Raw genomic sequence first — 16,175 nt, 5'->3', positions numbered from 1 at the left:
ATCATTTTCATGTCTTTCTAAGACAAAAAACAGGGGCTCTGCCATCCTTGAAACAACCCCTTTTTTTCTATGACAAAAACAGAGCAGCCCCTTCTTTTACTAGGCGATGGTTATTTCTAAGACACCCTCCTTGAAACAGTAGGAAGAAAATGGTTATTTCTGAGATATTACAGCAGAAAAAGGTTTATTTTTGAGACACAAGCCTAGAAATAGTATGAAAAATACGTTAGTTTTGAGACACGAGGCGGTGCCTAGGCGACTAGGCGACTAGGCGCTCCCATGTCCCCTAGGTTCGCCTTAGTGCCTTGAAAACTCTGACTGAAAGATAGTAAATAGGCAAACTAGAGAGAGGCTTTAACTAGGGTGCGTCTCCCCCCTTTTCAAAGATAGTTTTTCTTCCAAGTAGCTAATCTCTTTTCGCACTTCTCAATCACTAGATACTAGAAATGGGTGCTTCTTGGATTTCCTCCTAAAGGCATCCCCAAGTAAGTTATGGGAAAGTTCTCCAACTAACACCCCAAAACTTCTTGGAATTTGTTCAACTGCTCTCTATATTCCATGTTTATTTCCAGTTTCCCACCAAGCTGCTTTTTGAGAAGTTGATCTAGAGCCCAGACACCAACTCAAAACACAGAAACACCCAATTCAATTGCACTTGCACATAATTACACATAGGAGCTTACCATGCTCTCTCCTGGTAAGCATGTTGTAGGATGTAAGTGGGTGTACATTGTCAAGTACTTTCCAAATGGCAAGATAGAAAGGTTGAAGGCTCATTTGGTTGCTAGAGGTTACTCATAGTTGTATGGAGTAGACTATATAAAAACTCTCTCCTATTGCCAAAATTGGAATAGCTTGGGTTTTGATCTTTAGTAACAATGTACGATTGGCCCCTATTTTGGCTTGACATCAAGGGTGCCTTCTTACATGGTGGTCTTCTTCAGGAAGTTTATATGGAGCAACCACCAGGGTTTGTTGCTTAGGGGGGGGGGGGATGGTAACGTGTATAGACTCAAGAAGGCAATCTATGGGCTGAAATAATCTTTGCGTGTTTGGTTTGGCATATTTAGTGAAATGGTGAAAGACTTTGGTATGAAGCAGTGCCAAGTTGACCACTTAGAATTCAACTATGAGAATGAAGCTAGGAAGATTTTGTTGGTTGTATATGTTGATGATATTATTATAATTGATAGTAATAATATGGGGATTGATGTATTGAATGCATTTATTCTAAACAAAAGATCTTGGTAAGTTAAAGTATTTCTTGGGAAGATTTTATTAGTGGTATATACTTATGATATTGTTATAATTGATAGTAATAATATGGGGATTGACATATTTAAGGCATTTATGCATGATCAGTTCTAAACAAAAGATCTTGGTAAGCTAAAGTATTTCTTGGGAACAAAAGCTGCAAGGCTGAAGCATGGTATTTGTTTGTTGAAATAGGGCTGTCGATGAAAGAAAGGTAGGATCCATCTAGTGGATGCCATAAAGGTTGCGGAATGGGTGGGCGAATTTCAAAAAATTTCCTACCTTCTCCCAACTGGGAATCATATTCCCTAAATTTAGAATACAATATTCAAGGATCCTACTTGAACCATAATCAAACCAGATCTGTACGAAAAGATAAATGGGAGGAATATACCTGATCCGGAGAAGCAGTATCTCCCAAAGTTGGTGTTCACGCCCAAAGAATACTCCAAGATCCGTTCCTGCTGAAGATGACACAGCTGTGGATGGAACAGAACCAGCAGGGTGCGTCCTACACACTGGATTCTTTTTCTGGAGTATGAAATGAGATCCTATCTCAATTCGCAGGAGATATCCTATATCTTTTCAAGGTGGTTCGAAATCTGATATTTCTCTTTTTGGGTTTCTCCTTTCTTCTTGATTAAGAATCCTCCTAATTAGGAGTTATCCCAATCCAAACCAGTATTTGGATAGGGGATAATCTTAATCCTATCTGCAGATAAAGTTAGTTTACTCCTAATCTTATCAGGAGGTTACCAGATTCAAATCTAATTTGAATTTGGTCTCCAAGAGTGGATAAGGCTAAGTCCCAATCCTTTTACTAACATTAATCTCAGATTCGCCCCAAGGATGGGTGATCATATCAGCCCACATCGAAATGGGCTTCTGGCCCATTAAGTGTTCAGTGTCTAATTACTTTCCAATCTGCTGCCCAGTTGGGCTTCTTTGTATGGCGTGGGACCCAAGCATTGATCTACACACCAGCCACATGGGTTCGGCCCAGCCTTTAATACAAGGTCCAGCCGAATTCACTGAAAAACTCAGTGAACCCCTTGAGTCCATCATATGGACCCTATGGGCCCAACACTTACATTAAGTGGTCCCTGGGCCAAGCCATCTTATAAAAACCCAGGGACTGTGGGCAGGTGCAAGATTATCCCATCAGGTATTATCCTCAATGGTCTTACATTTAACCTCTCAGCCCTTAATGATCAAGCACTGCCTGACAAGAGAGGACCTCTCCCTCGACTGCAAGGAACAGTGCCGCACTCTCCTCTCACATGGATCCCGGGAATTAAAACCATTTGCAAACAATTTGAAACCGTACATATATATATAAATATATTAATTTTGCAAAACAAAATTCCAACGATCGAAATCAACTGCCGGCAGTTTGGTTTCCATCAGAGAGTGCATTCCCGATCATTACCCTTTGTCCGACAAAGTGGCTGATTCTGTCACTATGATCACCCACTCTGAGGAATTATCAAACTACCCCAACATACCCAGGTTTTGATCCCCGCTAAGGATCTCACTGATTGGCATATCAAAGGCAGCCTTATCCAACACCTAGTGAAGTGTCATAATCGAGTCTAGGGGTCAGGTGTAACTTTGTAGTTTTGCCCATCTATCTCCAAGGTCCAGGGCAAGACTGGAAATCTGGTCCGGTTCAAGGATTCAAGTAATCCCATACTGCATGTGCCTCGGGTATTACCCTGATGGCTAAGACAGGCCATCCCAACACTTGGTGGCACACCAGCATCAGCCTTGGCAGGATAAATCTCCCCAGACTTATCCAACGGCTGTGAACATTTAAAACTAACATGAATCTCTATAAATGTCCGATTTTAGGGTTTTACACAGAATTAAACCAAACAACATGAATCAAACATGCACTTTATTTATTTCCACTAAATAACAAAAGTACATCAAATCAGATTGAAGCTGAGGGCATACAAAAACTGTCTAACAGTCGAATGAGAGAAGAAGAAAAGAAATGAAATGGGTGGCAGAATTAATGCTCAGCCAGCCCTAATCTATTATATATAAGGACATTACATAATGTTACATAAATAGACAAGAATGCCCTTGATTAGTGATGGGACACCTAGTAAAAAATAAACACTAAATAAGATTAGGCCCACTAACTAAAGCCCAATAACTAATGACTTAAGACCCAACAAAGATAAACATACAAATTAAGACAGTCGAACCAACACTCCCCCTCAAGCTAAGCATGGATGTCAATCATGTTTAGTTTGCCAAGTAAGTCCACGAATTTCACTGTAGCTAGCCCTTTAGTCAGAACATCTGCAATCTGCATCTCGGAGGGAGTATAAGGAATGTAGAGTTCTCCTGAGACAATTCTTTCTCTAACAAAGTGACGATCTATCTCAATATGTTTTGTTTTATCATGTTGCACTGGCTTATTTGCAATGTTGATGGCTGCCTTGTTGTCACAATACAACCTGAGAGGGCACTCAATCTTTATTCCAAGTTCACCAAGCAGGATCTTCAGCCATAAGAGTTCAGCAACACCATGAGCCATAGCTTGGTACTCGGCCTCTGCACTAGATCTAGCAACCACATTCTGTTTTTTACTCCTCCATGTAACTAAATTTCCTCCAACAAAGGTACAATACCCAGAAGTAGACTTCATGTCCCCAACAGAGCCAGCCCAATCTGCATCAGTATATCCTTCAACTTCAATTTTACTGTTTTTCCTGAACAGAATCCCTTTCCCCGGGCAAGACTTCAAATATCTGAGGATCATTTCCACAATTTTCATGTGAGGGATTTTAGGAGTGTGCATGAACTGACTGACAACATGTACAACATAAGCAATGTCAGGGCGAGTAAGGGACATGTAAATCAACTTCCCCACCAGCTTTTGGTATCTTTCCTTATCAAGGTAGTCCTCTCCTAACGACACCTGTAGACCATGATTCTGTTCTATTGGAGTATCGGCTGGCCTACATCCCATCATGCCTGTCTCTTGAAGAAGATCAATGATGTATTTCCGCTGACATATATAGATGCCCTCTTTGGATCTTGCAACTTCAATCCCAAGAAAGTATCTCAGTTGGCCCCGATCTTTGATCTCAAATTCAGCAACCAAAAACTCCTTTAGTCTTTTAATCTCTTCTTGATCATCCCCTGTAATTACCATATCATCCACATAGACAATAAGTGCCGTAAGTTTGCCATTTCTCTTCCTTATGAATAGGGTATGATTTGCTCCACTTTGAGTGTAACCCCCTTTCTTCATGACTCCACATAGCTTCTCAAACCAAGCTCGAGGGGACTGCTTAAGGCCATATAGGGCCTTTCTCAATCTACATACCTTCTTGCCAAAAACATAACCTGGTGGAGGATCCATGAACACCTCTTCATGCAGGTCGCCATTCAAGATGGCATTCTTCACGTCCAACTGATGTAGCTCCCATGAGAAATTTGCAACTAATGATAATAGAACTCGGATTGTGTTGAGTTTTGCCACCGGAGCAAAGGTTTCTTTGTAGTCAATCCCTTCATTTTGAGTAAACCCTTTTGCTACTAGTCTAGCCTTATACCTCTTAATGGACCCGTCCTCCCTATGCTTCACAGTGAACACCCACTTGCATCAAACAATGCCTTTCCCTTCTGGTAGATCCACTAATTCCCAAGTCCTTGCTTTCATTAAGGCTTTCATTTCTTCATCCATAGCCTCTTTCCATTTTGGGTCAGATACTGCCTCAGTATACCTGGTAGGAACATGCACAGAAGATAGAGCAGATACAAAAGAACAATAACGAGGAGACAACTGTGAGTGAGACACAAAATTAGCAATGGGGTATCTGATAGTACAAGAACGAGTAGACTTATGAAGGGCAATAGGAAGATCTAAGTCAGAGGAACTGATAGGATTACCTTGAGTTTCTGAGACAGGTTGATCCGAGTCCAATTGGTCGCTGTCATGAGTTAGAGGACACTTCTTCCTTCTGTTGTAGGTGATTCTGATATCTCTTTGCAGCCTGCTGGAGTCTTCAGTAATATTTGCAACATCACTAGTAGTAGCTGGTACAATGGGAGCCTCAGTAGATTCACCCGGGATACCACAACTAGGTGGATCAGGAGGAGAAGATGGAAGGTCTGAGGTCGAGAGAGGTACAAAGAATGGGGGAACAGAAGAATCCTCTTCCATACCACTAGTCTCCCCCTGAAGAGGATTCTGGGAAGAGTGAAAATAGGATTGAGACTCAAAGAATACCACATCCTTTGTGACGTATTTTTTCTTGGTGATTGGATCAGAACACTTGTATCCCTTCTGAGTAGGGGAGTACCCCAAAAAGATTCCCTTTGTAGCCCTAGGATCCAATTTGGTCTTCTTCGGATCCTTGACATTTATAAAGCATACACAACCAAAGACTCTCAGTGGAAGAGAAAAGTCAGGAAGATGAGGGCAAAGAACAGAGAAAGGAGTTTTCATCCCCAATACCTTGGATGGCATTCGATTTATCAGATATGATGCAGTAAGGATTGCTTGAGACCAATAGCTTTTTGGAACTTTGTGCTGAAATAGTAAGGCTCGAGCAGTCTCCAATAGGTGCCTATTCTTGCGCTCAGCAACCCCATTCTGTCGGGAGGTACTAGCACAAGATGACTGATGAATCATTCCAGCATCCTCCATAAACAGATTCAAGGACCTTTCAAAGTATTCTGCAGCATTATCTGACCTGAATTGTTTGACCTTCGTACCAAATTGTGTTTCAATCATTTTGCAAAATGTCATGGTTACCCGCGGCAGTTCTTCTCGTCCTTTTAATAAGTAGATCCATATGCATCGAGAATAGTGATCAATAAAACTGATAAAGTATCGAAAGCCATCAACAGAAATAATGGGAGAGGGGCCCCAAACATCAGAGTGGACTAAGTCAAAAGAAGCTCAAATTTCATTACTTGAAGTTGAATAAACAGTTCTACATTGCTTTGATAGTTGACAGATTTCACAAACTAACTCTTGACTTGAAACACCTTTGAATAATTCTGGAAACAACACTTCCAATGATGAAAAAGGTAAATGACTTAGCCTAGCTTGCCATAGATGTAACCTAGCTATTGACTCCACATTGGACTGACTACAAGTAGCAGATGTTTGCAAGGCCGAACTGATGTCTGCATCAAGGTAGTAGAGACCTCCACACTCATGACCGCTCCCAATCGTTCTCTTCGTCAATCTGTCCTGAAAGACACAATGAGTAGGAAAAAAGGTTATGCTACAATTCAAAATTTTGGTAAGCTTGGAAACAGATAAGAGATTTGAAGAAAGATTGGGAACATGCAAGACATATTTTAGTGAGAGGTCCTTGCTTAGGTCAACCACTCCCTTCCTAGAGATGGTAGAGAGAGAACCATCAGCAGCCCACATTTTATCTTTGCCAGACATTAAATGATAGGAAGAAAATAGAGAAGACATGTGTGTCATGTGGTCAGTTGCACCAGAATCAATAATCCAAGAGGCATGATCAATAGAACTAGTTGCACTAAAGGCAGAGACAATACCTGATCTGGCAAGGGAGGAGGATGGAAGATAATTGGTCCTTAGACGGGCTAGGGCCCGGCTAAGTACCTCTACCTCATCGGCAGTAAAACCCAAGGACTTGGTTCGAGGGGAATTAGAAGTCTGTCCCATGGAAGAGGAAGTAACTGTAGATGAGTGTTTTGAATCATCATCACTTTGACCCGTAGCCAAATTCACACTTGCAGATTGACCCTTCAAATGCTTCTTATCTTTCCTCAATGCAGCTGGCTTCAGATGCGGATGGAGAACCCAACAGGTCTCTTTCACATGCCTTTCCCCTCTACAGTGTTAGACAGTTTTGTATGCCCTTAGCTTCAATCAAAATTGATGTACTTTATGAGTTTATTGTAAATGAATAAAATTACATATTTGATTCATGTTCCCTTGGTATGTTTCTGTGTATTACCCTTAAACTGGACACTTATTGAGACTCGTGTTAGTTTAGAATGTTCACAGCCAGTGGGTCGGTCTGGGGAGACATATCCTGACAAGGCTGACACTGTGGTACCACCAAGTCGGTTGGGGTGGCTTGTCTCAACTACCGGGGTGAGACCCTAGGCACATACAGTGTGGGATTAATTGAATCTTTGAACTGGACCAGATTTCCAGTATTGCCCTGGACCTTGGAGATTGATGGGCAAAACTGGAAAGTTACACCCGACCCCTAGACTCGATTATGATACTACACTAGGTGTCGGATCAGGCTGTCTTTGATGTACCAATCAGTGAGATCCTTAGTGGGGGTCAAAACCTGGGTATGTTGGGACAATCCGAGAATTCATCTGAGTGGGTGATCATAGTGACAGGATCAGCCCCTTTGTCGGACAAAGGTAATGATCGGGGATGCACTCTCACTGTTGGAAACCAAGACTGCCGGCAGCCGATTTCAACCGTTGAAATTTGTTTTGCAAAATATATTTTATATGAGATATAAAAGTATATATATTATGGTTTCTAAAATGTTTGCAAAAGGGTTTTAATTCCCGGGATCCATATAAGTGGAGAGTGCAGCACTGTTCCTTGCAGCCGAGGGAGAGGTCCTCTCTTGTCGGGCAGTGTATGATCATTATGGGCTGAGAGGTTAAGTGTAAGACCATTGAGGATAATACCTGATGGGCTAATCTTGCATCTGTCCACAGTCCCTGGGTGTTACAAGGTGGTTTGGCCCAGGGACCACTTAGGGTAAGTGTTGGGTCCATAGAGCCCATTTGATGGGTTTCAGGGGGTGCACTGTCTTTAATAGTGTATTCGACCAGGCCTTGTAACAAAGGCTGAGCTGAACCCATGTGGCTGATGTGTAGATCAATGCTTGGGTACCACGCCATACAAGGAAGCCCAACTGGGCAGCAGTTAGGAAGGTTAAGTGAGCACATAAGCTTAATGGGCCTAAAGCCCATTTCGAACTGGGCTATTAATTTAGTTAATTAAAGGGGCGAATTCTGAGATGGATTAGCAGTGAGGATAGGGTCTTAATCCTATCCACTCAGAGAGTCCAGATCTGAATGTGATTCAGATCTAGAAACCTCCTAATAAGATTAGGATAAAGCTAATCTAATCTGCAGATAAGATAAGGGTTTATCCTTATCATTAGAAGAGAAGGCTGATCCAAATATGATTTGGATAAGCACCTCCTAATGGGATTAGGAGCTGATCTTTTCAAGTTAACAAAAGGAAGGAGGGGGCGGCAGCCTTGAGAGAGACCAAGAAGCACATCAGATCCTCTTTAGTGCTGAAATCAAGAAGAGAGAATTCTGCACCCTGCGAATACTCTCTTGCCGCTTCCCTGCTCTTGCCGCCCTGTTTGCCAGTTCGATCTCCAGTTGTGGGAGAAGTCAAGATTGGATCTTGACATCAATTCTTTGAGAAAGGATTGAAAAGGGAGCTGTGCTCACGTTCCATCCTGCTGTTTCTTGCGAAGGACAGAGTTTTTGGGGAAGAACACTGCTGATTCTGCTCCATCCTGCACTGCGCCATCTTCAGTGGGAGCAGTCTTTGGATCCTTCCTTGGGCTTGAACACCTTTGTTGGGAGATATTGCTTCTCCATTTCAGGTATCATTCTCTCCCATTCCTTTTGGTTCAGATCTGGTTCAGTTTAAGGTTCAAGATTTGTCCTTGAAAATATGATTTTCTAAATAGGGAATGTGATTCCCTGTTGAAGGGAGAGAAAAATTTTTGAAATTCGCCTCTTATTCCGCAATCTTTGGGCATCCATCTGATGGATCTCTCAACCCTTCACACAGTGGGTGCACTTCAGATGTTTCTTGTTAGAGTACCTGTTTCCCCTTTGATTTGTAGAGATTAGGGCCGAATGCTCCACAGACTGTTCAGATAGTTTTGTTAAACTACTTGACCATTACTTGACTAGATATATCATTTGCGGTTAGTATGGTAAACCAGTTTATGCAAAATCCTTGGATTGTGCAATGTTTAAAGGGAGCTACAGGTCGTGATTTGTTGTTATTTTGTTACATAAGACCGGAGGGAGTCTTGAAATAGAAGGTTACATAAATGCTATTGAGCTGACTCAATATCTAACAAACGATCCACTATAAAGTATTGTACCTTTCTTGGAGGGAATCTGGTGATATGGAAGAGCAAGAAACAAACTGTAGTAGCAAAGAATAGTGCTGAAACTGAATATAGAGCCATGACACACATTGCATGTGAGCTAATGCGGTTGAAGAATCTCTTGTGAGAGATGGGGTACTTAGTTGACAACCTTATGAAATGCCACGACAACCAAGCTGCAGTCCACATCTCATCTAATCCAGCTTTCAATGAGAGAACAAAGCCCATAGAGGTTGATTGCTACTTTGTAAGAGAAAAGGTGCTTGTTGGAGTGATAAGCATAATATATGTGAATCGAGGAAATCAGTGGGCAGATTTGTTTACAAAAGTGTTGAGTCGGGGAGGAGTGAATTACATATGTGACAAATTGGGATTATATGATATATACTCACCAGCTTGAGGAGGAGTGTTAGAATTGGTAGTCAAGAGGGTATTTAATCTTTATGTTCTGTTATTAATAGTTGCTTTGTCTCTTTTATCTCAGCTTAAGCTATTGTATCCCATAATTAGGGACATAAGAGTCTTTGTACATTAAAGTTCAAAACCTATAAATAAGAAGGTGGTCGGTTGGGAGAGTGATTTTCTCTTCAGCCGTTTCTCTCTATTTTCTTCTCCTTCTTTATTCTTTCTCTCTTATTTCTGATCCAGAACGGAAACCGTACTAACCGAACCATTAATACTTAACAAAAAACAATGTTTTTATATGAAAGCATATACACTTTACATGGATTGCAAGTGTTTCAATTTGTATCTATTTTTTATATCCCATCTGGAATTTGTTTCCTGTGGGAGACCAGTTAATGCTTGGGATCATAGAGTGGCATTATGATATGTCAAGACTATGTTAGAAGAATATTATAATTTGTACTTATTTTAAGATGCCATTCTCTGCTTGCTTATTTCACATAATCTGATTCGTTGATGTTTGTTCTCTATCATTTTTCTTGTCTGCAGTACTGCATGTATTAGACTTGAGGAATACCAGACTGCAAAGGCAGCCCTTGAAGCAGGTATTGCTTTGTCACCAGGAGATTCAAGATTTACCAATTTGATCAAGGAATGTGATGAGCTTATTGCAGGTATGTACATGCTTGAAACAGAGTATAAAGCCTATGTTTAGTGTAGCTGTTAACGATGAGCTTATTTTATAGCTGAGTCTCTCTCTCTCTCTCTCTCTCTAATCTTTGATATTCTATTGTAGTTCAAATTGCAGATATCTTTCATTGGTGATTGTCAAAAGGATTCCAGGTTGTAAGGCTTACCAGATATGCTTATTGAAGTTACTGTGCATGGTGGCATAATATCATCTATCTTAGGAAATATTTGGAGGCATAAAGCACCATTAATTATGAATATAGAATCAATTTCTGATGCATAGAGTTGTAATCTTGTGACTCTATTTCCCTGCTGTTGCAAAAAGTATGTTAAAAAACACAAGGCGCTAACTAAAGAACTCAAGGGTCAGACTAGAAACAGAAAAGTGACATGCAAGATGGGGAAAAATATACAGAAGAGTAACATCCTCTTTTGTATTATGATGTTTAATATCAACTCCTAAAATCATCATCCTCTCGGGGTGGGGCTTTTTAGTGAAGTGCTGTAAAGAACTGAAGGGTCAGACTAGACACAGAAAAGTGACATGCAAGATGGGGAAAAATATACAGAAAAGTAACATCCTCTTTTGTATTATGATTGTTTAATATCAACTCCTAAAATCATCATCCTCTGGGGGTGGGGCTTTTTAGTGAAGTGTTGTACTGCCAATGTGCACTTTTTTCCCTGACAGTTATCAATTAACTTTATTTTTTTATCAATATTATCAATTAACTTTATTAATGAGTAAATGATGAAGTACAAAATTTATGGAGAAGCAGAAAATATACAAGTCTACAGCCCTGTAAATTTTTTTTAAAGGTGGAACTATATTAAATGAAAGGAGATGAAAGGTGCCCTCAAAAACAGAAGCACAAGAGCTGTTGACATTGTATGTTCTTAATCCTAACCTACTATAGGTTTTCAGAAATATATCGAGGAAAATGTGTTTCTAGTTCAGACTTTTCATGATGACATCCTCGTGTATCATCTGACCTATCTTTGATGGGCCTTTGGTATGCTTTTTCAGAGGAGACTGGTCTTCTACCAAAACAATCAACACAAAGTGTGTCGCAAAGTGCTTCTCCTGTCGTATCTTCAGAAACAGTAAAAGGTGTTACACCAAAACAGGATAATTCCCATGAACCAGCAGTGATAGCACAAGCCAAACCAAAGTACAGGTATGCAAATATAATAGGTGGGATTAGAAACATATGGTATCTTGCATGGTTTCTAGTTGCCAAGGTTGGTTCACTCCATTGTTCAGTCGGCATCTCTTTGGTTGATCTAAAGGTGAATGGTTTTGCACAGGCATGAATACTACCAAAAGCCAGAAGAAGTAGTTGTGACCATATTTGCAAAGGGAATACCGGCCAAAAATGTGGATGCTGATTTTGGTGAACAGATAGTATGTTTCTCCAGATCAATGCTTACCATGGATTAGTGCTTTGGTTGCATTTTTGGTGTACTTGTTGATTTTAACCTTGGGCCTCTAAACTATCAACAAGGTACATGGCTGAAAATTTTGTCATTTGTTCTTGTCATGCAGTTAAGTATTACCATTTCTAAGCCTGGGGAAGATGCATTTCATTTTCAGCCTCGCTTGTTTGCAAAGGTAATTCTGATTTTGGAACTTCAACTTTAATACATCTTTTTTCTAATTGTTTTGTTACTGAACATAATGCAGTTTTTATTTATTAATGTTAAAAGTTAATTGACTCTGTGTACAATTTCTAGATGAATTCCTTTATTTTCCTCTAACGATTATGGCTAATTGATGATACATGTAATGGTGTGGCTTATTTTCTATCTTCTCAGCCTATCAAGTGCACTGATTAGTGACTCGTTATACAATACTTTATTCTGGGTGTAATTTTCGGTTGCTAAATTGTTTAGTGTTGGTGCCTGGCTGCATGGAAGAACAGATAGTACCTGAGAAGTGCAGATATGAAGTAATGTCTAACAAAATCGAAATCCACCTCGCAAAAGCTCAGGCAATCAACTGGACGTCATTGGAATTTACCAAGGAAAATACAGTTCTACAGAAGGTCAATGTGTCATCAAGTAGGTATTCTAGTTTTCATATTTAATGCTGTTTTAGATGTAATAGTAGGACAGCCTTTTCTGTTGGATTGTGATGCATCGAGGAACTCCCTTAGGTTTTTGCCTTTTTTCTTTGGAGGTTTTCCATTTTACTGGAAATGGATGATACCTTTGGTAGCTATGAAGCTTATTAGTTTGAGTGCTAGCATAATGTGTTATGCATTTTCCTTTGAATATTCCCTTCGTTTAGTTCAGTTAGGTTCTGTAAATCGATCATAAGTATGGCTTGAAAAAGTTATCTACCTGTTTTAGTCTCTTATAAGCTATCATTAGCTTATCAAATTAAGGATCACAAACCTGTTGCTGAGTTCTTATATATTTTTCAATATGAATGCAGTTATTGAAAATTTAATCCATTTCTCATATTGGAGCCTCCATTATCTAATATTTGGATCATGATATTTTAAATTTATAGGTGTTGGAAGGCCTATATACCCATCATCAAAAGTGAAAGCTGTTGATTGGGATAAATTGGAAGCCCAAGTGAAGGAGGAGGTTCGTCAGTAAAGTTGTAACTTATGCGGGGGGTGTTATGATGTCCATATGAGAGTTCATGTTCCAGGAATAATGGATTTGTAATTGAATCTTGGTTAGTAGGTCAATTGAGACATTATTTTGTTGACTCAGGAAAAAGAAGAAAAGCTTGATGGAGATGCGGCTTTGAACAAACTATTCCGAGACATATACCAAGATGCTGATGAGGACACAAGGCGGGCCATGAGAAAATCTTTTGTAAGACCTACTTCTCTTCTTTGTTTCTACTACCTCGGACTGTATAAAATGTTGTTATTGCAATTTGCAAGTGCAATACTTGCTATTCTTCGTAACCTGGAATGCATTTGATGGTTGGAGGCTTCCTAGTGGATTAACTGTCTAGGATGATGCATATTTTGTTGACATTCCAATAGAAGGCTTCTGGTGTTCCAAGAACATAAATGATAACAATTTTCTGCTCCATGAAGGATTGACTTTCTTCTGGAATGTTAGTTACCACGACCGCCTTGCTTATCTGGTGCATCCTTGATGGCAGTATCCTCGGTTCAATCTATTTGTTTTAGCATTCCTCGAAACTGTCATGTTGTCGGTTGTAGGGGTACTGGTGCTCAAGCTCCGTTATTAAATAATTAAAACCACATCTTATTCTTGGTATGGTGTTGCAGGTGGAATCAAATGGGACTGTTCTATCTACAAATTGGAAAGAAGTGGGTTCCAAGAAAGTAGAGAGCACCCCACCAGATGGCATGGAATTGAAGAAATGGGAGTACTAATGTTTTCATTGGTTTGGTGCAACTGTAATTGTAATTTTATTATCTTCCTGAGTGACCATTTGCGTTTCTTGAGGTAATTCTTTCGGTGTTAACTGTTGCTACGACTGTCATATAATTAATCCTATTTTTCTTGGTCACTAATGTAGTCTGTGGAACAATATTATGTTAAGATCTAGCGATCCTACCAAAAAAAATGATCTTGTAATCCAAGGTTATGTCCCTAAAATTGTTAATAGATACAGTTGTTTTTCCCATTTTGCTAGTGGAGAGATTAAGGGTCCGTTTGGTTCGAGGGAATAGGAGCCTGGAATCGGAATCAGAATGGGCCATTCAGATTCTCATTGTTTGGTTGACGGGAATGGGAATCCCTTTCCCATTCTAGGCGGAATGGGATTCCCCCATATTGGGGAATGGCCATTCCCGACACTCCCCCATGGAATGCGATTCCCATTCCAGTCTTTATGTTTTATTTATTTATTTTTTGACAAAAAACACCCCCTTCGTTTCAACCCCTAATCGACCATATGAGGAACTTCTGCACTTCAACCTTCATACTAACCATTGCCGTCTTTGCCGCCAATCTCATCTTCGACGAGGTAAGGCCACCGCCGTTCATCCTTCCTCCTCCTCCTTCCAAATCAATTGGCCCTCTTCTTATTCCTCTTCCTCCTAATATGGTGGTTTGTTTTACAAATCCACCCCTTTTTTCTGATTTGGATCCGCCCTTGCTCTGATTTATTTTGCAGATTTGCCCTACTCTGTTTTACAATCCGCTTCTTGTTTTGCTGAGACATAACTTGCTCTATAATTTTTTCTGTTAAAGTTACATAATTAGGTAACTACTAGACATTTTACGTTTCTGCTTAGTTAAACCCAGTAAAGATTTCACGTCATAACATCTACATCTAATTAGTTCATCATCAACGTTGGTAGCAACAACTACATCAACATTATCTTATTCCCATTGTCAACAACAAACTACCCAAAAAATAGAAAAGCATATCGGTCTACAATTACAATTAGTATTTGGTATTTGGGTTTTGATAGGGTCACCTTACAACAATAGTTCTAATCTAGTTTTTATATAGAATTGATAAGAGAAATAAAAAAAAAAAAACCAGTTTTGTCATATACATTTGATTTTACTCATTTGACAAACCGTTATCAATAAGAGGGATTATAAGTGATGGATTTGTTGAGTCTAAGTCAAGTTTCAGTTCATAGTCAGAGATAAAGTGAATGAGAAAGCAATGATCCAATGGTGGAAAAGAGTTCAAACGATTTCATTACCTTTTAATACATTTATAGATTGAGTGAATAGAAAAGAATAAGAAAATAAAGAAAGAATCTCTCGGTTACTGTATGTTATTTTAGAGCCAATTGATCACTTAGTTTGCTAATATTATAAAGATTTGATGAAGATCTTGATGGGATCATAGCTGATCTGTTCAAAGCTCAACAAGCTGAATCTGTGCTACTTGTAGCAAGTACTGCTGCATTCACCAGTGGCATGCATGAAGACGGTGCTGAGGTGGGCTTAGCGAGAAATATGCCAAACCCAGAACATCAAAATAGTTGCAGGAAAGTGAATGAGTGTGAAAATGTATTGTTACTAGCTGCGGTACAACTTTCACCAGCAAAAAAAAAAAAAAAAAAAAAAAAAAAGATACCACATGGAATCCTTCCCTTCTCTATGTGGCTCTTGAAGTAAAATACAAGATGCCACATGAAATCCTTCCCTTCTACATGTGACTCTTGTAGTGAACAACAGGATGCCACATGGAATCCCTCTCTTCACAACCATGTTGCTGTGAACAATGATGATTAGCATTTGCTCCAAGGAACAAATCCCTGGAATTATGGGAGGAATTTATTCCATATATCTCCATGGTGAATAGAATTTTTTTTCCCAGTCTTATTAACACATATGCCCATCTCTATATTGTGTATTGTTTCCATGGTGTCCATATAGTTTAGAGATGGACCATTGCATCTCTTGCCTTCATGGTGTATTGTCTATGAAAAAAAATGCATCGTTTAGTTTCTTTTTTTTTCCTTTCTCTTTGATGACACCTTTTTTCATATTTTATTAATTTATTGTAATATTTTTTTGGTTGCTGCTATGTCTATGTAATGGATTGGACCCATATCAATGCGTCCATTTAGTTTAAAGATGGCCCACACCAAAATGCAAAAAACAACATGAATAAAGGGCCACTCCCATTTGTTTTTGGCTCTCTGACCTTTCAAAAGAATAGTCACACATGCAATGGTTAAGATCATTTGATTGCAAACTTGAACATCATCCTCATATATTAGAAAATTCCTT

General features: G+C 39.5%; 1 protein-coding gene across 1 annotated transcript in view; it reads left to right on the top strand.

Moving 5' to 3' along the window:
* The window catches only part of LOC148848882 (protein SGT1 homolog A-like), a 33,669-nt gene extending 19,569 nt beyond the window's left edge, over nucleotides 1–14,100 (top strand). Inside the window, exons 3-10 of the mRNA XM_088949173.1 lie at nucleotides 10,338–10,462; nucleotides 11,506–11,656; nucleotides 11,787–11,883; nucleotides 12,025–12,090; nucleotides 12,401–12,539; nucleotides 12,994–13,073; nucleotides 13,206–13,310; nucleotides 13,739–14,100. Coding sequence (XP_088805299.1) covers nucleotides 10,338–10,462; nucleotides 11,506–11,656; nucleotides 11,787–11,883; nucleotides 12,025–12,090; nucleotides 12,401–12,539; nucleotides 12,994–13,073; nucleotides 13,206–13,310; nucleotides 13,739–13,846 — 871 coding nt within the window. The 3' untranslated portion in view covers nucleotides 13,847–14,100. The remainder of the gene's footprint in view (nucleotides 1–10,337; nucleotides 10,463–11,505; nucleotides 11,657–11,786; nucleotides 11,884–12,024; nucleotides 12,091–12,400; nucleotides 12,540–12,993; nucleotides 13,074–13,205; nucleotides 13,311–13,738) is intronic.
* The last annotated feature ends 2,075 nt before the right edge of the window (nucleotides 14,101–16,175 follow it).

Source organism: Nelumbo lutea, chromosome 6 (genome assembly GCF_056320005.1).
Source record: "Nelumbo lutea isolate HS-2025 chromosome 6, American lotus-T2T, whole genome shotgun sequence".
NCBI classification, from domain to species: domain Eukaryota; kingdom Viridiplantae; phylum Streptophyta; class Magnoliopsida; order Proteales; family Nelumbonaceae; genus Nelumbo; species Nelumbo lutea.
The sequence above is the reverse complement of the archived record's forward strand: the minus strand, read 5'-3'. Positions and strand labels throughout refer to the sequence as shown.